The sequence below is a fragment of the Polyodon spathula genome, chromosome 59 (genome assembly GCF_017654505.1).
Source record: "Polyodon spathula isolate WHYD16114869_AA chromosome 59, ASM1765450v1, whole genome shotgun sequence".
Lineage (NCBI taxonomy): Eukaryota > Metazoa > Chordata > Actinopteri > Acipenseriformes > Polyodontidae > Polyodon > Polyodon spathula.
Genome location: NC_054592.1, coordinates 968846 through 991844, shown reverse-complemented (window position 1 = coordinate 991844; position 22999 = coordinate 968846). Strand labels below are relative to the sequence as shown.

At 45.1% G+C, this 22999-nt stretch overlaps 1 protein-coding gene across 1 annotated transcript; it reads right to left on the bottom strand.

Annotated features, from left to right (window-relative positions):
- Positions 1-664: 664 nt before the first annotated feature.
- LOC121307795 (protein MTSS 1-like) lies at positions 665-22751 on the bottom strand. Its single transcript, XM_041240075.1, has 5 exons — positions 22645-22751; positions 20910-20983; positions 2200-2284; positions 1098-1189; positions 665-822 (listed from the first exon to the last, which is right to left on the bottom strand). Exons 1-5 carry the CDS (start codon positions 22734-22736, stop codon positions 680-682), a joined length of 486 nt encoding a protein of 161 aa, XP_041096009.1. The 5' UTR covers positions 22737-22751; the 3' UTR covers positions 665-679.
- Between the last annotated feature and the right edge of the window lie 248 nt (positions 22752-22999).

Below are 22999 nucleotides of genomic sequence, written 5' to 3'. Positions count from 1 at the left end.
AGTCCTTGGCCAGCAGGATCCACTCATCCATAACAAACAGATCTGGTGCTCTCCAGACTCCATTAAAGATCAATTGAACTGCCCCGGGAACCCAACCCCACTCAGCAGAACAATGCCCCCTCCTCTTCAGCTCCATCCAGATCTGGGAGCCAATTAACAGAAGAAAAAAAAATAAACCCATGAATGGCGAATGCGTGGTCTTGCAATGCAGAGTCTAACGTCAGGAGTCACAGGGATCATTTTAATGCTAAATAGAACTTTGCAGGGCAGCCAGGTCGGTAGGCAGTTATTGTACTGGAAAGAGAGGGTTGAAGCGATGTTATGAACTAATATCCCGATTTTTTGGTACTATCAGTGACTCGCTGCCTAACGAGGCTCATTGCTAGTCCATTACGAGTGAAATTTCCCACTTTAAAATTCAGAATTTCAGAGCAGATCCACTTCTGCGATAGAAAAAAAGCATGCTAGCATCTTAGTATACAAACTTTTAGCAGCAAAGTAGATAGTGTGTGTGTGTGTGCACGAGTGTGAGAGTGAGTGAGTGTGAGAGAGTCTGTGAAAGTGTGAGTGTTTAAGTGTGTGTATTATTAAATAGGAAACACAGGACTTTGAATACACTCCAGAGGCAAGGGGGTACAGACGAAGCAGCCCAAATCAGCAAGACAAACGGAGCTCAAGTTCAGCTCCAGAACCCCAAGCAGAAGATCAGAGCCACTGATCCTGGAGAAACTCTGCACACCAGACTACCTTTCTTTACTCTCTTCTGCAGCTTGATTGTATCCGAGGATTTCTTCTTGATGTTCGCCCGGGCTTTCTTGTACTCTGAAAAGGAAATGAACGAGGAGGAGATGTGAGCGAAATGCCGGCTTTCTGAAACATCAGCTTTCCTTAATCCTTATTTCGTTGCTTTTCTTTTCTGAAAATGAACCCAGTACACACTTCTTTAAAGGAACATTAGATTTTTAAAAACACAATTATATTGTGGTCGCAATATTGTATTTCTACGAAATGATAGCTAATTTGCACAATTGCTTGACAAAAAAAAATAAAGTCCCACCTCACCACCCCGGACACAGACCTTGGGAACGTTGGCTCACCTTTTGCATGGTCCTTGTCTAACTGGCTGGCCACCTTCTTCCACTCTTCGATTTTCAACTCCAGGGGGTTTATTAAACTGTCCGTCAGGGCACTGCAACAAAAGCACAGGAATTAAGAATGAAGAATGGCTTGGTGCTGTACCTCCACCATGCAACTGGCCTCATGACAGTGTGCCTCCTCAGTCCTGCACCAAACCCCTACTGGAGACCCCTGCACCAGCAAGCAGACAGGACTAGAAGAAACATGGATTAATCCTAGTTTCTCATCTCACTGAAGAGGTGGTAGGGGGGGGGGGGGGGATGCATTGCATTCTTGCAAGTAAGTAAATTACTTTCTTTTCAATATTAATAACTATGATGCATAAACTGGCCAGGGTTTTGAAGTATCTTTCAAGTTTCAGAGTAGGACTCAAATTTCCAGTTCGCACTGTGACCTGCCTGTGTTGCTGCCATTGCCGTGTTTAAGATGCCATGCCTGCCCTGTCAGGGAACGGCCTGACCTCTAACACTGAGCAGCTGGGCCTCCAGTTTAAACAGGGAGCGAGTTGCTGCGCTGATCCACACACACACACACACACACACACACACACACACACACTTTTACAGCTCACAGCAAATAGAATTCCACTTACTCATGACATGCAGGTTTGGAGAAGCAGACACACACTGGAGGGGGAGGGGGATGGGTGGGGGGCAGAACGCAAGCCAGACAACAGTATTCTGAAGATATACATATAGGGCACGGAAAAGGAAGGAGTCAGGACCTGGGCCCCTGACTCTGCGGTTTCAGTTAAGCTGCCTTGTTCACTGGAATTGAATCACGTGTTGCATGTGGAGGTATTCTGTACACTGCGACTCCTGCAATACTGAGCACTGTTAACACACGTGCAGAATTCAGCCACATCTGCTGCAAATCACAACCTGTATTCCACAGGATACTCTCCTGCACTAGCACGTTATCCACCAAGCAATTGGTTAGTAAATGATGCAGGTACTATATACACTCTGTTCCTATATGTAGCAACCCACAGAGCAGGGTTAAGCCCTTCCCACACTCTCTTCCTATATGTAGGGACCCACGAAGCGGGGGTAAAGCTCTTACCTTGTGAAGAGTTTGAGCTTGGACTCGATGCTGCGATGCCTCATACACATCCTGGTCAGGGCAGAGCCAATTTCTTTAGTTGCACCTGAGAGAGAAGACTGCATCAGTGTCTGGTGATTGTGAGGAAGGTGCAGCAGCAGCAGAGATTGGGGTAATCGCTGTCTATATTGATGTTACAACTGATGCTTAACTAAATTACCATTATAGAAAGGCTTTCTTATAAAAAAGGACTGCGAATCGTTTTCATCTTTAAAAAAAGCCGCTTTTTCTTTCGTCAAACAGCACTGTGCGCTGCTTAACAAATCAAAGCAGAGGAGTGAACTGAATTTAAAAAAGAAATGAGCCATTTTCATGCAAGTGTAGCAACTCTTACAGTAAACGTTGGCGCATTAGAAGGATGGTCTTCGTTGCAGAGGTTATTGTGCAGAACAGTGTGTGCGCACGCCTGGTCATCAAACATACAGTAATGCACACTGGATAAATCTGCATCCTTATCTGGCTCTATTGCACACTGTAACAATCACCCATTCCAGATTTTAATACAAGTTAGTGTACCCCGTTTAGTCCCGCAGTGCACAACTGTACCAGTGTTGAGTTTCCCATCTACATACCCATTTTGTAATGTCTAGATGTTTTTTTTTTTTTCAAAGTCATGGCAGGACACCTTCTTAAAACCCCAGAAGGCTGTCAGTTAAACCCCACCCCTACAGTATTTGAGCACACCTGGACTAGAAACAACTAGTTCTGCGCTTGAATTTATGGTTTTATTTGCTAGACACTCCATCAGTAAGAGACTAATCTGTGCAGTTCAATCCAGAGAAGGGAGCAGAGCACCCAGCCCTGTGACAGAGCCTCGCCCTGGGAACCCAATAAAAGGCTGCCACCTAGTCATAAAACACTGAGAAAACGGCGAGAACGCCTGGGCTGACAGGGGGAGCGTTTATACTCACCGAGACAGGATTAGAAAGAAAAGGGCTTTCAAAAGAAATAAACCTGAGCCGTAATGAATTAGCTTTTGTTTCGTTTTCAGCTCTGTGAACAAAGTTCAGTTGTACTGTACACTGTGTCTGTGTTCACAGAGCCTCACAGGTATGCTGCAAACACCATGTCGGGATGGGACAGCTCCAGCACAGAGGACCTTGAAATGGTTAAACAGTGTGTGGTGGCGACGTTGCTATAGAGATCCCAGCAGCAATGGAACAACAACAATGAATAATTAGCACCTTGATCAGTACTGTACATGCCCCAGAAGAAACTTGCAAGCACTACACAGCGCTGCCAGCTATGTGATTAGAGTCTCCTTGCATTGTGCTACAGTTTAAACATATTAGAGATCCACGCTAACAGTATAGGAGATTCATTCAAGCAGGCACAGGGCACTGCACTGGAATGCACTGCGCTTCAGATACACTGCATCTAAAGACACATGCAGCAATTAGAACAGCAGCAATTGTACACTCTGCTCCAGCACGCAGTTACAGTGCAGGAGTAGAATATGCATCCAGCCTTCAAGCCCTTCCTTAAAGCATCAACCATTCCTCTCCAAGGTTTCCTAGGCTACAAAACACTAAGCTCTCGTTAGTCAAGGACAGACCTCGTTACATCTGCATCACCTGCCAGTAGATACAGCAGCTGACTGAATTGCTTCAGTGAGATGGGCTAATGTAAATGACCCAAGTCTCCCGGATGGGCAATGCCCTATGTAAGGAGCGTGTTGCTCGCACAAGGTCTGCATGATTACTGAAAACAGGAAGGGAATACCCACGGGATGCTCCTGCATGGATCTCCCGCAACGCACTCCGATACCAACGGCTTCCAAAAGATTGATTTAATCTGCGCAGCAGAACAGGAAGCCCCGGTTCCAAAGTACAGGGCATGCCGGCACTAAAGCCAGCGTCCTCAGTGTCGTTAACCCAGAACAGGGAACAAATGCAGCTGAAACACACCCACCAGACCCTCAGGGAGTAGGCTGCAGCTTGGCTAACACACGCCAGACACAAGTGGCTCCTGAGCCCAGCTAATACAGACCTGTCAGTGAGGGGATCGGTTTGAACCTGGGCTTAACAGGGGAATGGATTTATACCAAGGGCTTAAAAAAAAAAAGAAAGAAAAAAAAAGCGCCTTAGGAGGAGCTGCAAGAGTAAAAAGTAGAAATTCTATGGATTGTTGAGCAGTTGTGCTGAAGGGTTAGATAAGCAAGCAACAGCCTCCCTCCCTCCCTTTCGAACTCCAAACACAGACATTTCTTTGCGTCTTGGGTTTTGGGGTCACAAGTCACATCCTGACTGAAGCAGGTCTCCATCAGTTTCCCAATTCACTAATAGAAAGTGTTTTATATGAGGCAGTGTCCTAATCCAGCAGCACAGCTGGATCGCTTTATACAACGTTTAGGTGATTGGAGAGCCAAGCAGCAGTTTAGTGTTGCAAATTAAAACGAGAATTGTTTTTTAATTGGAGCTGCAATTCATTTTAGTGGAGTCGTTCCAGATAATATAATATGTAGCACGTACCGAATACGCAGAGAATGCACTAGAAAAGGAATGAAAGGGTTAAATATTTCACTGATGCACCAAACCAGCTAAGAGGACACAAAACCCCAGGGATTTGGATATATTCCAGCACTTCCAGAAAATCTGCCCTCCAGGAACAAATACCAATAAGGATCAGGATGCATTCACTCTTCAAGCACCAAGCAGATTTCCAGAGTAGTTTTTTTTTTTTTTTTTTTTTAAAAACAAAAGGCTTCTCCCCACACAGGAAAAGCAATGCTTCAGCTTCACAGGGCAGTAAATACATAACCCAGCTGGCGATTTGAACTGGGGAACAATCCCATCACTAAAGCTCGGTACAGTTGTTTATACAACACTGGGATGCAGGCCACTGTCCTGGTAAAAATCCAAGAGGAAATAAAGAAACCGAAATCCTCCGTCAGCGAGCATGCCATCTGCACGTTCAGATTCTGGTTTTGTTTTTACAATACAACCAAGCTTTAATGAGCCTCCGCCACTGGGCTGCACCGTCGACTTGCACAGCCACCTTCTTTCACAAACTTCTCCTAACTTTTCCACCTTTGTCAAACCCTCTTCACGTCAACAGGAAGGAAAACTACATTTGTGAGCCAATTGAATCAGGACGAAACTGGGAGTGCTCTTCAAAGAGCTGCCACCTAAAACAAACCATTTTCTGAGCAGTAATATCATAGAATGGATGCATTTCTGCTGGGGAGCAAGCAAGCACTCTATTGATCTCTCTACGTGTCACTCGGATCGAAAGGTCAAAATGAAGAAAGGTTTTAACCACGTTTTAATCAGCAAGCAATAAGCTCAGCTGTTCTGTGGGGTAGAGAAACCCAGGTGTGGTTTTAACCCTGTTTGCATATTCTAACTCAACACTTCTAATCAGCAGTGGAGACGACAAGAGTTACAGCAGCTGCCACACAGGAAGTGCGACAGTAACTACTGCTCCTCGTCTCTCTGGGGCAGGAGCTTTGAAACAGAAACACAGGCCTGCGGTTGTTTTCTGAATCCCAGCGGTGAAAACCGTGAAACCCCGCCATGTCTTCTTTACTCGAGTCCTGGATGTGCAGACATCCCCCTGGTGATGTTTACTGTACTATTACTGTGGTCTCTATGGCAACCAGCCTCTTGCTTCTCCTGAGGAACAAAACATCAGGTGTTCCTCCCTCTGCTTCAAGAATGACTGCTACACACACACAAACAGAGACACTGCACTGTATACTGGGGCTGCTTTTAGAAAGGACACACCCTGAGTTAGACAAACACATCAGTTCTTTTAGGTGCACAAGCATAGGGATGTGAAGAATAATGAAGCTACCGCTCCATCAGCATGTCGAATGATCGACTCCCTTCTCCGCTGTGCGATATATCACAGCTCAGAGATGGAGGAAATGACCTCAACAGGTGTGTCTTATCAATACGAGCAAGGATCCTCCACCTGGGGAGGACTCTGACCGTGGGATGAAACAAAAGGATGATTCGCAACCAAGAGACACCCGTGGTTTCGTGAGTCACTCTTTCAGTCCTGAATTCTTTGTTGAGCAGAAGAATGCAAAATTAAGTTTATAGAACTCAAAGTGAAACGCCTTTATTAAGTATACAAGAGAACGGGACAGAAAAAATGAAAAATGTGTAGAATATATATATATATATATATATATATATATATATATATATATATATATATATATATATATATATATATAGTTCAGACTGGCACCTAGGAGTCCCGTGAGGTTCCAGTGTGATTGCCTATGGAATACGTTCACAAGATGAGGCCTCAGGAATGAAAAGGTCAGAGCTGAATAAAAAAATGAAACCTTTATCAAAAGTTTTTTTTTTTTTTTTTAACTCCCCCGTTGATCTCAAGTCTGATTTATTTATTTTTTTTGATGAAGAAACGCAGGTGCTTGTCTTAATACTCTCAGCAGGAATGACTGCGGTGCGCAGGTTACTGTTCATGCAGCACAGCAGAAGCACTGAATTGTAGAGTCAGCCATCTGATCTTTGGGAGAGGAGCGGATATCATATTGGAACTGTCAGGATTTCGGAAAGGACAGGGTTTACCAGAAGTCACATCTGTTGTGCAATGGTCTGGGTGTAGGGCCCTACAAGTACTTTTGCCACATTCCTAAAGCCTCAGTCTGATTCAACACATTGCTCTGCATGTGATTTGACACAGGGACACACCTTACTGGCAGATGTAAACTCTGCCCACACTGGGTGTTCCCAGTGGAAGGTTAGCAAGGGGGCGGAGAGTGACTGGCTGCATGGGCACCCCTCCCTAAGCGTGGCAGGGAGAACAAGACAGCCTCTCTCTCCCTCCCGCCGCCCCGCACAGAAGGACTTCTTTGTTTCATGTCATTAATCCAAATTGAGCTACAGAGCCACCAGCGAATTCAGTCTTCCAGTGTCTAGGCACAGTTTGTCTGAAGACTTGGGGACTCTGACTGCATGCAGACTGTTGATAGGAAAAGCAGCCATGTGCAGGATAATGCTGGCCGATGTTCGCTTCCTCTGCAAGCTGCTTGGAGACATTGTTCTAACAATACTTTCATGGTGTTCTCCCCCCCCCCCCCCCCCAATTAATTAAAACCCCTGAAAGGTTCCACTGCACAATTCCAGCCTTGGGAAACACTAGCCCATACTCTCCTTTATGGCGTCAGTGAAAGCCAGAGCACTATATTCCTGCTAGCATCACAGGCAACCACATGCCTACCCACAATTACAACTCACGCCAGCACTACAAAAATAGCTCTCTGATATTCCGGTTTCTGTTTGTGCGGTTATGAAGGGGAAAGGGCATCACTCCATGTACCAGACCTTTAACTATGGGCTGCTGTTCTCTCGCATATAGACATGTTCCTTCAAACTTTCATCAGTCCTCAATTAGGCTTGACATGTGACACATAGATCAAGATAAAGCAGGCTGAATGCCATCCACCTGAAGATCAGGGTCACAGAAAGCAGGGGGGAGGGTCACCCAAGACCGGGTGCAAACTTAAGTGCCCGGTACTGCAGATGGACTGAGATTATCGAAGCTCCATGCAAACGGCACAATGAAACTGGCTTTCAGCCTCGGAGGTCAATGTGTCCGCTGCACAAGAATGCAAGCAACAGAGTCAAAATAAAATCAACTGCAGCCACAGCTAGCTCATACAGCAAGGTATTCTTAGGTAATATTCTAGCATGTGTTGCTTCCCATTTTCCTTTAACAAAACAAGGTCTAAACAGAACAGAACGCACCGGCAGTGCACTGCTCTGTTCCAGGTTCTCTATTGCACAACCGTCAAGGTGCTTTCAACTTAACAGAACAGAACTCTCTCCATGGTGCGCCCAGTCACGTGCAGGATCAGAGAGAATCTCAAACATATTGTACGCAGTGTGTCGGGGCTTAGCTGAATGCAGGCACAACGCACTGTAGCGATGCAACTACCGGCAGACAGAGCCTAACCTCTCAGCAATGTACTGTGAAAGTGGATGAACATTCAAGTCAGGCCAATCACGACACAACACAGCCAGACAAGCAACTGGAACACAGCCTTGAGGTTAAATAACTGACCAGCGAAAACACACAGTCCTTCGAGTGCCACTGGTTTTTAAAGCTACAGAAGTGTTCGTGCACACAGAAGGCATGTTGAACATTTAGCAAGGGTTGCACTCAAGGCTCATATCCGGGAAACGTTTTGTTTGGGGATAAACTTCCTTTCATACTGGCTTCACTATTTATAGTGTCAGTCTAGCAGTCTGTTCCAGGCATCACACCACACAACCGAGGAGCCTCTCACTGCACAGACTGGACTAAGTCACAAATAAGCCGTTTTTCCCACTGCAGTGGATCGGTCAGTTTGGTTGTTTATTTACTAACTTAAAATGGTGTTTTTTTTTTTTATTAAAAAAAGTTACACTTGTTGGGGTGTAAACAGTTTTATAAATCCTCCCCTTTGCCACAGCGCCCCTTACACCAAGAGCAGAACTGCACTCAATTTCACACCCAGGTAATTGCACTAGCACTATCTATAGAGGCAGGGCACACAGCTACTGATACAGCAGGGCAGATCCAGCACAGAGAGCCCTGACTGCAGCTTCTCCCCCAGCCAGAAACCTGGGTGACACGCCTGGCTGGCTGGCTGGCTGGGGATTGCAACGTTTGGCTAAGCTGCACAGAACTGGCACGCAAATCAAAATGGGTGCATTGTTACCTGGTGCTGCAGCCAGACAGAACAACCATTCACGGGACAAGCAGCTACTTCACAGTATAGGTACTATGCTGTTCTAGAGAGAAACAGAACCCCCTCTGCAGCTGGAGTGAGAGCTGCTAGCAATACACAATGAACGTTTGGTCAAGATCCAGGTGGAAAAAGCAGTGGAAACATTTGTCATTGAATTATAGTTCCTCTTCCTATTTCTACTATAGAGTGTAGAATAGTTACGGATTGATTTAATCAGATCTGTGGGAAATGAATGCACAGAATCCTTTAACCAGCACTGGAAGCTGTGTTTAGTGGCTCACCTCTCTGAAGAGACAGGGCAGCACTGTAGATAGAAAAGGCATTCTTTTCTGCCCACGGTTATTCTGTGTACAATGGCAGAGTGTGTTTGCAGGGGAAGAACCCACTTGGTTTACTTTCTCCCTCATGCAGAGTTTGTTTAAACACCTACAGCACGCACAGGAGTCCACACAAGCAGACCTACAATGCACAAAGCTGAACACTGAAACACTCTGTTAGGGTCTAGTAACCAGGGGAGGGTTGGCATTAGTATATACTACACCTGGGCAGCAGGGTGTGCAATCCCTGTGCTGGAGAGCCCCTCCACTCCAGGTCTAACTGGGAAAACGAAATGCACTTCAGGCTCTGGAGGTCTATTGCTCTCCCTGCAGTTAGGAAGCTTGTACCTCTCGTGATCCTGACTGGGGCCGGCATCCCTCGTCTCAAGTTCCCCTAACAATCCTGGCTCCGGTTTCAGCCGGCTCTCTATTCAGACTCTCATACTGTAGTCTGACATGCACAGATGCAAGCAGTCTAGCTACTGGCTGTTCAAAGCGTGCGTGCGTCCGTTCAGATATGTACTCTCCGCTCTTGGGTAAAACCGTCAACTGTCAGAAGTACGAGGAGGAGGACAAGGCTAAAGAATGTGATAAACACATGGAATACAAACACACAAACAGCCCCAGTGGAGACCAGACCGGTTTCACGGCTGGGCTGGGTGTGTCCCCATGCAGGGGTCAGGTTTGTCTTGTCTGAGGGTCACACAAGGCTGAGGGCAAGGCTTCAGGACTCTTCCATTCCATGCACTACCACTGTATTGCCATTAATCACTGCACTGAAACTTGTTATAAAATAACATTCACAACGACAAACGTAAGCATAATAACACAGCGTGAAAATTGCTTGTGCTGTCCTTGTTACTTACAGTATGCATAACAGCTTCTGATACTAAGAAAGAATTCAAACATTTGTGACTGATATCATACTACTGTTCTTCCTGTTTAATTGAATGTGAATTCATTGACACTGCATATGAACTGTTCATGCTACAGTCAAGTTCATCGCTGCTGTTAACTCCTGTAAAGGTGCATGCCGGGGAGCCTGAACAAACCTGTGACCATTTTCAAAGTGTAAAAGACAGGTCACGGAAACGCATGAGCCTTCAGAAGACTGCGGGAAAACAAAACTGCAATGGCTGTTTACAGCACAGTGCAAGCATGTGAGCAAAGCTGCAGCTCAGCCGCTGCTGTGTAATTAATCAACTATTCCTGTATTGAGGAAGAGCAGAAGCGTGAGGAGCAGCAGCAGTGCGGTCCCAAGAGACAATACACACACACAATATGAGAAGTCCTTCATCTCCTTCAGGCATGCTTTTGGTTAATAAGATTTACATTCGCAAACAAAGATTAAGCCCGACTTACAAGCATCTCGAACATATACACACAGTCCTCGGCATCAATCCACAAATAAAGAAACCGGGATCGACCTCACAAGAGCTTCAGTGAAATGCTTCCTCTGCTATTTACTGTCAAATCATCCACCTGGCTGGAAGCAATTGTTTACTGGGTATTTACTGTACAATACAATACACCCCTGCTCGAGGGGGGGGCCTGCTGAATGAGGCACTAATTGCCCGGACAATGAGATCCCCACCGATGGGACACAAACACCACAGCGAAGCCAGCTTCCTGCTGCAGGATGTTTTTAATTGACTGGCATCGTGTGTCAGACTGGAGGGGCTGAGAGCCTCACACTGCTGTTGCTTAGCTGTGACTGCAGGCTCTGCTCAGCGGCACAGTCCTGGAATCCATGAGCATCACTGTGCCCTAAATCAATGAGCTGACAACACTTGCTCGTTAACACCTGGGACAGAGCGACGCGAGATCAGAAACACCTGGGAGACAGACATGAGATCAGACCGTCCTGGCCTTCACCGATTACTGTCTAAACCTGTGGCTTTGCAATGAGATGAACCATCGACTGCACAGGTTTTTATGAAGCACACAAAATTATGTTTATACTGTACCTAATTTTCTCATTTTCGAGGAGACCCTGGCACGAAATAACATTCAAAAATCAATGTTATGAGTTTGGCATTTAAAACTGTTCTTTCTTAGAGATAATTTACTAAGAAAAATCTCGAAATATTCACTTCAATATGACAGCCAACCAGAAAAAACACCAAAAAACAGGTCAGCAGATTGCTGCTGGAGAACACGCCAAAGGGCACTGGAGGAGCTACAGTGTGCTGGCAAACAGAAAACCTTCAGGGAGAAACACACCACTGAGCTGCTTCAGGTAGGGCTGGGCTATTGATGACACCACATGCATTGCAGAAACTGGGACAAGAGTTTCAAGTACACTGAAAAGTTCTAAGGTTTAGACAGCACGTAACAAATAAATTATGTTTTCACAGTCCATTCACTTATCAGCCATGTCATGCCAATTAATAGTGTGAATGTGTGGTTTTTGTTGCTAATAAATACTTTGAATGGATTTATGGAGACCTGTTCAGAACACACATGCTCCAGGATTGTTTCTGATGCAATTCAAACTCCTGTTCGAAACTGGCTCAAGGTGAACACACTGCCAGATAGTGTCTTTACAGATAAACGATTCCCAGTAACACTTACACCCTTGAACCAAGGCTTTGAAATCCCCGAATTCTCGAAGTAGGCAATACCCAGGCCTCTGTGTGTGTGTGTGCGTTTGCTTGTTGTGAGGGAACAGCAATGCCAGTCTCTCTGATTTAAAGCAACCACATACTCCAGTTTGTAACCTTGGCTACAATATGATCATTTACTTATCTACTTATTTTCTTAACAGGAAGCACCCACAAGCTGCAGGGTAGAGAAGAGCCACCAGGTTTCCATGGCAACCAACTGCACAGAAAATAACAATGTCAACAGAAAGAATGCAAAAGCTCTGTCTAACCCAGTTCATTACTCATCTGAGAGCCGCAGAGCAAAAACTTGTCAAGAATCCATCCATTCAGAATCGGCACTGCATTACAATACACAATACACTTGACTCTGGCACTCTAGTGCTCAACTCAAACAGATTACCTTGTCACATTCGGACAGGGCAAGCCTGAAAACACAATAGGACTATTTATTCACACCAAACACTTAACCCCTATTACAATTCTAAACATCAGCCTATCAAGTTTCCAAACAGACAGGCCATTACCCCACTGAAGATCTGTAATATTCTGCTCAGCGGTCATTACCCGAGGAGAAATGGCCTGATCTTTCACTGGCATTCAGCTGAGGGCTCCTACCTGTCGCGGTGGTCAATTATCTAACAACTCATGACCCTGGCGTTGTAATTCAGCATGATATTCCAATGAGTCACATCTTTAAGGGCTGACACACACACACAGTTTGGTGAACCAGCTGCAGCCTCGCGGATTTCCAACACAGTATCATCACCCCGAGCTTTCCCACATCCTATTGTGCAAGACATGAACTCATCTTTACCATCTCCCTCGGGCTGAAGCTGTTGGGAGTACCAGGGTGCGCAGAGAGAGAGAGAGAAAGGGAGCTGACTCACACAGTCTGGGCACATAGGGAGAGCCTTCAGGGTGACTAACTCACTTCACACAAAAAAAAAAAAAAAAGTTTTTATTGCAAAGAAAATCCACTTGAGACCGTTAGGAATGCCGAGTCTCAAAGCCTGGTATATTCAAACTTTTAAAAAGTTTGTATTTATATGTTTTTGAGTGGAGTTCCTGAAAGTCAAAAGAAGCCTTCCCCTTAACAAAAAAAAAAAAAAAAAAAAGAGGGGGAGGGCCTGCATTTACAATTGTGTGTCTGGCAATACAGGAATACACAATCCACCCTGCCAGCGATCCTCTGACCGCTTCACTGCCTCGGAATCCAATTACAGAGAGGCTGGAGCCTCCCCTTTCCACTGCAGAGCACGTCCACCTGGGATTCTCTGGCCGGGGTGTTGAAGCACTCCTCCAGCATTCAGACTTTCAAACAATTTGAGGAGCGCACTAAAGAAATGAGGACAGCTGACAGCATGGAACACTGCAGCACCAACTTGTGCAGAAACGATCATGCCCTCAACCTTCAGGCAAAAACAAAACTTAGCTGCCGTTTCAACCTTTGACGTGCTCCTCTGCCTCTTCCCATCCTGTTTGACAGACTGACAGGCCTTTTTTATCCACTCAGCAGCTGCAATATCCCAACTGCAGAGACACCTCAGTCCTGACCTCAGGCAAAACCAGCACCAACAAACCCAAAACGTAACCACACACTGAACTACAGGCCAGCCTCTCTCGTGAAGTGTCAGCATTTGACCATCACATGGGGGGGGGGGATGGGGGAACACGAGATGAGCAGAGTGCACATGTAACATGATCATCTTGCAGGCACTCTGCAAGAACATCAGCAAATGCAGACAGCACTGCTCCAGCATACAAAACAGGAAGAACAAACCTGCAAGCACCAACAGAGAAACACACCTTTAACAAGGGGTAGTGTTTCACTGAAGAATGTCAGACAGCTCCAATGAGATCAGATTGAGTGTGCAAGAGCGGGGGTGGGGGTGCTGTGCAAACAGGCAATGTGGCAGGGCAACCTGAAAGAACCTTATATATCCAGGAAAACCCTCAGGCTGCTCAGTCTCCCTTTTCAATGGCATCTTGTATTAATAAAGCAGGCGAGATCTTCCGAAGATGACTTCATGCAGCCCAGAGCACCTCCACTCAGCTCTGAATCATGCAGGAGCCTGCTGTTCTTGTGGAGACAGGAGGCTCATCCTTACAATTACAGCACAGCTTTACAAAGAAAGCTAAACACATCTCTTCTTTAGGTAACTGCTGGATTATAAAGCTGGTAAGATCGGATGAAAGGCACTGTCTGTAAGCTTCTCCTCTTCCTGAGATCATGTTCAACATCAAGCTCAGACAGAGTCATCGGCTTTGCCTCCATCTGCATGAAAACTACAACAGCAGCAACGCTAAGAGTCAAATTACTGCTTAAGAAAGTTTGGGATTGGTGCAATCAAACTTAGCCGTGTTCGTTATTTAAAATACGGAACCACTAAGATAAAAACATGTCAAGAAAATAAATACTTGGATTCCTATTCGAGAGGATGAAATGATGTAAAAACCACCAGAGACAGTTCCACAGACCCACAGCTAGATTTACTGAATGACCTGGCCGATGACCCTTGTAAACAAGCCCCACGGCAGACGAGTGTCATGTGGCCATGCCGTGGCTCCCCACGGCAGACGGCCTCACTGTTTGCCAGCTGTCCAAAGACTCTTCACAATGATGTCACTTCCACAGGTCTGCTGTGCACACAGTGTGCCCGTCTGTGCAGGCTAACCACAAGAATGACGTTGTTTCTTCCTTCGATTTGGAGAAAGGGCGGGGGGTTAGTGGAAAAAGCATTTTCCACTAAACGTTCAACACCACAGATGGCGCACCAGTGCTGGCATTCAAACCCAGATGACCAGGCTCCCTTTCACAGCTCATCTCTGAACTCCAGATACTCCACCTCTCAGATTACGAAGCAGGGGAGCGCAAGGAGCTTCCAGATCTCTAGGAATCATCAGCATCACGATACGAGACAGCTGTGCTCACTGTCGGAGTCAGCCAGATATCCAACTGGGAATGACAAGCGCAGCTGGGGGGGGGTGGCAGCTGCTCTGGTTCTCCCTCTCCCGACAGGTGTCACACAAGATTTTCAATACAAAAAAAATTTAATAAACTACTGAATGACATTTGTGCACATAAACACACACTCTGCAACCACAGCATTATAGCATGTGTGATCTTGCGAGTGTTCTGCCAGGTGTGAGCATGCTCTGATTGGGCGCCTGGTCCTGAGTTCAGGAATCTTTAAGGTAGAGAGCGCTGAAGGTAAGAAGAACCCCTTTGTGTAAAGCGGGCGTGGCACGATGCTAGATTATGAATGGAAAAGCACATTAAAAAATTTGACAAAAACACACAATTTAAAATGTTCAATAATAATCAGTGTCTGCAGGTGGGGGCACGAGCTCAAAGGAGCACACATTGTTTTCTGAGGCTTTGTTTTTTATAATGACTATTCAGCACCAGTGAGATACAATCCTCCACAGAATGCTTTAATAACGAGCAGCAATTACAGAAAACGAAAACCATTTTGGAAACCATTACATTTTTGTCTTCCAAACTGTACTCTCCCTGCACTGTAATTCCCCAGCAATGCTGATGGCATCTCAGCTAGACACTTAAAAAAAAAAAAAAAGTTACTTAATTTAGCTATTAAAAGCTTCAAAACTGCATTTCTTATCTAGTTCAACAGGACACACTGTACAGCACCAAAAGGGAGATTAAAACCGCACTTGGACTCTGGACATGAAATATTAATAAACTAAAGTTGTTCAACATAAAGAAACCCATATGGCTGGTTTCACAGACCCTGGGTGCTCTACTCTTAGGCTACCTGACCTCAAGTTGCACTAGGCGGTCCAAGATTAGAGCTAATCAGGCAATTGTTTAATAGAATTTGGGAGTGAGACCTTCCTGTGTTGTGTGCAGCGGGTTTGATTGTAGGGAGGCCATACGGCACAGTGTGCAGAGCAAGTGCTTCACAGTCTGTATAAGAAGAGACACCCAACATGAATTCATATAGCATGAAAGCAGCCACTCGCTGCCATCTTACAACAAAGTGGATGAATATAGACTGTGGAAAAATCAATGTGGTGTGCTGCTGCTGAATCCTTGATCAGAGAGAGAGAGAGAGAGAGAGAGAGCGGATGAAGCTACTGGTATAACTAGAACTCAAAGGAGACCTGACTCTCAAGACTTCTGGATGATGCGAGTTATGAAAGGGTCCCAAATCTAAAGATGGTCAAATTAGAAACTATCCATAAATCTAATCCCCTGGTCTGTCCCCCCATAGGGGTAGAACCAGGAATAAGCTGAATGAATAAATAAGCTCCCCTGGGATGTATAAATGAACTCGTCTGGAGCTCATTCATTTTCTCATCCTACAACGCTTACACGTCCAAGCTGCCTAAACTGTTACGTGGGATAATAAAACGTACATAATGACACAAATACCAAAGTGTAAAAGAGCTTTCAATTAGCTTTTCTAATTATTATTATGAAATTCTCAAAGCTCCTGGCTGTGCACCAAGTGGTTTATTGCATTCTAAGGTTACCCTGTCGGAGATGCACTGGAACAGAGGCTGCTTGTGTTGCGTTGGCAAGCAGCAACCTGAGCAGGTGATAGAGCAGTACCAGTGTTAGGCTACAATCAGAAATATTTACATATCCTGAAATACCCTGCAGAGCCAGTAAAGAACCCCAAAAGCTCTCAGCACAATCAAAGCAGGACCAGTACTAATGTTAATAAAACCAATGAGAATAGTGGATTTTTAAACCCCCCTGGTTTGCATGCCTTTAAGAATCTCATAATTCCCTGTGCTTTCCTCCCGAGTCGTGGGAGCCAGACAGTAAATAAGCGTGTGCAACATCAGAGCGCTCGTTCACACGCAGACGCGCGATTGGATCCGAGTGTGCCCTTGTGAAATCAGACTGGAGGGATGGATTCAGCTTCATCAGTTCCTTCTGACACCCCTGCATTACAGTGAGATAGAGAGAGCAAGCAAGCATAGCTATCTGCAGGGAAAAGAAGGCAGAATGAGGAGGAGAGAAAAGCTCTAGCAAGCACAGCTATCTGCAGGGAAGAGAAGGCAGAATGAGAAGAGGACAGGAAAGCTCTTGGCTCAGCTTAGTGCCAGCACTACAGGACACGGACCAAAGTGAAAGAATCTCTGAGCAGGTTCCATTCGCTTTAGGCAATTCACTGTTTCTTTATTAGCAGCACAGTTTGCTAATGAAAAAAAGAAAATAACGGAAATTGCAAAAATGACTCGGCACCCGCAGCAAGGATATTTTTAATACCATTTCAGCAAAGCAAGCCATCTGCACATTCCACAGAAAGGGATTTAAGATTCAAGTGCAGGTGGGAAGGCATCAATAACCATTCATTCAGGGCGTCTTAATCTGAAAGGTTGTCATTTCTCAGGGGGAAAAAAAAAAAAAAAAAAAAAAAAAAAAAAAATTATATAAGGTGCAAATTCTTTCCCTGGAGCGAATGCGTGGAAATGCAAGCTCAGGAACTTGGCAGGCACCTTCTGGAAAAATCTCACGGCACGCAAGATATTCCTCGGTTCTCTGCCATTTCTGAACGCTCACGAAAACAGAAAGGAGACGTGTCCAGCAGCCTCACGTCTGGGAAAGAGATCCTTCTAGAAGGAGATGGATATAATCAGGCCAGCACCTCCACCTAAAAGTGCATTCAATATTCCTTCACTGCGTCTCTCTGTAAAGACAGAGTCCTGCAACCCCAATACTGCTACACAGATCAAACCTGTTAACAGACCAGAGAAACTGTTGAAATGCAAGGCTCATTGGATTACAGGATTCTTTCATTCAAATATCAATATTTATTTTGAAATAAACACTGGCTTTCCATTAGTGATCCGTGACAGGCTGCTGCTGCAGAAAGCAAAACACATCAATACAACGCAGATCAACAATCAATTAGCACCCAATTGATTATCCCCATCCCTGACAAGGCTAATACCAGTCCTTTCCAAAACAGAGAGACCTGGCCGCCTTTGTGAGCGAATGTATTTAAACGAAACATCTAATTAAACAGCACATCTCTGTCTGCAAACATGCCAGCGAGGATCCCATTGCAGTTATTTAAACAAAGGTGGTATTCCAATCCAGCCATTTCGATCAAATCAAAGAGACCACCTGTAGCTATTAAAACACTCAGTTTAGAAACACCAAGAAACTCAATACGACAGACGTTTCGGAGAAAGCTGATTTCCAGTTGAAGCACTTGTCGCTGAACCTGCTGTTTTAGAATCTCTCATTCCGCTGAGTGTTGCTGTGTGGAGCTCCTGCAGTGTTAAACACTTCCCGTCTGTACACTAGCATGCAGCGGCGTGGGACCCCAGCGGAGAGGAACCATTTAAACACGTGGAGGGTCTTCCAAAGCTTTCCAATGAGGAAACCAGGATGCAACTGCTGCCACGTGCTGCAGGCTCCTTCACTGCACTTCCACCAGGAAACTGGGGCACGGTTCAGCTTCCTTTACTGTGTCCCATTCACTTACTCATTCAATTCAAAATGAAACAACGGGCTTCTCCATCAATTCATTTATTATAATTGCACTTCAAGCCCTGCTGTCACTATACGTTTCAATTCTGCTGTACAAGTGGAGTTACAGGCTGGGTTTGAAAGCGAGACGCTGTGCATCAATTGAAATGCAAGCCCCTCATCAAAACGACACGTTTCCCTCAGTCTGGGACTCACGGTGCAGAGCTTTCATGCACACACTCCACCTCATGCTACAGCAAACTGCAACCTCTAGCTGCACTCAAAAAACAAGACAATATTCAATTCTGCATCTCGCTCAGGTTTCCCTATGTCTGACTTGCATAGACATGCAGAGGGTGAACCTGGGAGGGCAGGAGAGGAGAATCTTTGTATTTTTCATGCAAGCAGCTCTGAAAGTAGCACAAGGAAGTCCTGAAGGCATGTGTCTCTCTTTGTACAGAGCATGCTAATTTCATCTTTACTGTTTAACCAGACAACTCCAGCTTTCGTGCGTATACAAAGCCAGTTCAACACCAATGTTAATGACTCCTGTGAAACACACAGAAGCAACGGACTGTTTCATGATGGGTCAAACATTCCCATTGAGAACACAGAGGCCTTGATCCTTCAGGACTACAGGGAGGTACAGGGGAGAAACAATCAGCAACTTGGTATCATTGTGTCGCTGAGCTCAGATCATTTAACAGGGAGGGCCTGTATGAGCCTCAACTTTCCACATCAGCTTACAAAAAGGCAACAATCTTCCTGTGTAAAAAAAAAAAAAAAAAAAAAAAAAAAACTACACAGGGGTGCTGCATCAGCCCACTCACAGGCAGACAGCTGCAGTGTAAAAGACAAAAAACTGTTGATAGGAAGCTGCTTTAAATAGATTCTAAAATTAACTTGTGTCTGTTTGCTGAAAAAAAAAAAAAAAAAGTGCATTTGAGATGGTGAGCCGTGAAGCAAAATGAGTTCCAGATACACTGAAATAGAACTGAAGCAAGAGGGAGAGATAGAGAGAGAACGAGGAGGAGGGAGGGAGGGAGGGATCTGGTCGCTCTTGCTCATGGCTGTTACAGAGGCAGTCACAAGGCACAGCCCTGTGTATCTGGACAGCAGTGAAGCTGGGTTGAGACCGCCTAGCCCCTCACTCAGTGCACAGTGAATGGGAAAGGCTATCATGACAGGCTGCATTCTGGAAGTGTGAGCCCTGGTCACTCGGGGAGATATTACTGTACTTGTCAACACCAGTTGCTTCAATAAGCAGATGAAAAGGACTCATTGGAAATGAGACACCCAACTTAACCAATTCCATTAGGGAAAGTGATCGCCATCATATCCCCATTACAAGCTGTAGGGACACCAATGAAACCAGAAAATACTAGAGTATAATCTATCTGTTTCTAACAGAGTCTAACTAGCACACGATGTACATTAGCAAGGCTTTGTCCTGTTTCCAAACCCCCAGCTTAGTAAAACAGCTTGTCTTTCAATGCTTTTGTGACAGTTACAATTTGCTGCTATCGCGTTTCATCGATACACCCTTTTAATTTCTTGCTAGGAGTAAGTACTGTAGGAATAACACACAGCTGAATAATTAGAATAGATAAATGTGACTTTACTATTCAGTCCAGTCACAGTGAAACCAAGACACCACCTTTACAAAGTCATCTTGATTATCCAGTCTCGTTTCTAGGGCGTTTCTCACACAAACAAACACGTCACAGACAATGCTGTACCACAGCGTGTGCACACAATGAAGCCGACACACAACAGAAAGTCTCATTGTGAAACAGAGCCTTGCTGCTCGTCCTGCCACTGCCTTGTTAGTAAAATAGTTTAAAAAAACAGCCAACAGCAGATTGCAACATTAAAGTAAATAAGCAGGGGGATGCACTTTGACAGCATGAAGACAGTGGTCTGCAAGTTGGGCAGAGGCTGTAGGCACCCCTCCTGAACAGCAGCACATATTCACCTCCCTCCCATACCCCTGCAAGATGAATCTATTGCGAGCGCAATGTTCTATACGTTAGGCGCTATGTCCTCTCTCTCTCTCGCCTTGGATGCCCATGAATAGCAGTCGGGACAGTCCTGTAGCCTCCCTGCAGTGAGCGGGTCGGGGCGTGGCTCCCCGACTCCCGCTCCACTCAAATCAGGTTCTTGTTTGGGTTTCTGAGCTCAAGAGGCTTTGGCAGTACAAACTCTGTCACACTCATTTATTGACTTGTAGTGCCGCAAACAAGAAACACATGGGACTGTGTCTCAGCTGCACTTTTTACCATAATAATAAAAAAAAAAAATTAAATAAAGAGGCAGGTCTGCAAATCAAAGACCTGAGGCTGCAATACGGCTCTCTGTGTGTGTGTGGTCTGTGTGCGCACGTGTGTGTCTGTCTCTCTCTGCCATCACAAATATGACTGACTGGCAAAATACGATCTCTACTTTGAAAAATACGATGATAAAAAATGAATACTTTGAACCCATTTTGAACAGTTTGAATATGGTACGCTGTGCGCCCTGCAGTTAGAACACTGACCAGGAATTCTCACAGGATGCCATCAAGGACCAAACTGGACAGCCACACTCACCTCTCGTGCCAGTGGCTAGGTCGGCTACTTTCTGAAAGGCATCAAGGAAGGAACCGGTGACTACAATCGTCGTCCTGTGACAGAGAAAAAAAAAAAAAAAAAAAAAAACACACAGCAGAGGTCAGCATGCTTTGAAACACACACATCGACTAACAGCTACAGATAAACCACACGATTCACAGTAAAGCACACAAACAGTACAGCTTTGGCCTTCATTCGTGTAAAATCACATCTGTGAAAGGAGCAGCTGAAATTTTCATCAAAAAGTTCTCATTACTTCTACATGTACGTAACACGCCAATTTTCTTTAACAGTTCCGATCGGTTTGACAGATAGATCTATCGATCTCTTTTTATACCTTGGATCATAAATCAACTGAAAAAAATAAACAAAACCTAACTTTACAGTAAGTTACCAATGAGGGGAAAAAACCTTCAGCACCAGAGCTCACTCTCAAACCTTCCCAATTCAAGGTCTCTCCTACAGCGTCGCCCGATGCCCTGATTATACAGCTAGTGGGGGGAACACAACTCCTGCATCTGCGTTGTAGGGGGGAGCTTTCATTTGGGCACACATACATACCAGATGTACTGCAGAGTTTTCCACACTGGCACAACTCTTTGGGAACAGTTCAGTTTTATCCCCCAGCTGATTTAGGACCCAGGGTACAGAAACACAAATATCAAAACAATCACGTTGAAAAAAATACTGACGCAACAGAGAATGAAGAAGCGACAGCTTAAAACGAACACCTCACAGCTTTCCTGATTCTTCTCCGATATCTTTTAGAATCAAATCTACAGTCGGCCTGCCTGCAGGCATCCAGGCAACATCCTGCTCATAAAGCAAGCCAGCGCTGGAGCTGTTCAAAGACACACAGCTTCACACATTTACAACCGCAGGTAAATCTGAGGCTGAATTTACAAGATCACCATTCCCTTTTATTAGATGAAGTCTTGTAGATAAACACGTTTCAGGTGTTTCAGTGCTGCTCCCTCCATTCAGCAATAGCTACGCTCCCTGGCTGGAAGTCAGAGGCTGTGCATCGTTAATCTAGGCAGTGAGATCACCTCTTCATTAATGTAGAACCTGCCTTCAGGGCTCATAGCGCACACGCACACATACACACACACTCACACGTGTAGTGAACCTGTTTCCTACCAAAGGGCTGAGGTGTAAACTGTGTTTATCCGTGAACAGTTCCAGGGGAGGCTTATTTACATCGTAATAAGATGCAGTACATCTGTGAGAACATAACAATACCAGGCTAGACAATTAGAAATACACTTGTTATAATCCGCTACAATCTAACTCATTCTGGCAATGGGAAGTAAGATCGCTCCCGGGAGGATATTGTTTGGCGTTTGTCCTGAGGAAGCTGGGATCGGGCTCAGCAGTTTCCCAAAATAGCTAAAAAAAAATAAATAAAAAAACACTTTCCAACTTCGGTGTGCTACAGGTGAGTGTGCTAAATTCACTCCAGCTAAATATTTACTTTGATGCTTAGCAAGTCAAGTTGTCTGCTGAGCAACCAATTACCTCTCTTGTACCTTTGCCCTCCAGTACAAATAAGGACAGCTGCTGGAGCGAAACAAAGTGGATATGCTTTAACACCATCAAACACTGCATCACCACGATGGATCACAAGCCTTATACTGAGGGTGTGATTCACGTGTCACTTTGTATTAGGAGCCATAGACAAGTCCCAAAGAAACAAACCGAGAGGGTACTTTACCTTAACTGAGACTGCAGCTTGGCTCCTTTCGACACAAAATCCTCCCATGCAGGGTAGCTGGACTGAAAACACAAAGAAAGCAAAAAGAACATTAGAAAACAGTTTAAATGGGTCCAACTGGTTTGGTGGTTTTTAGTGCTTGTGTGTTTCAATGCAACCAAATTCCACCCACAACAGAAATGCAGTGCCCTGCCTCTCCCACACTGAGTAAAATGGTCTTGACAGAGAGCTGGCACTAACAGATGAGAGATGTTCACATGGTTTTTCAATTGAATTGAAAGTGACCGCTTCTAACCTTGCTGACAGGGGTCAGAATGTGTAACTGCACAGCAATGGCTGCTACACCAGACAGGAG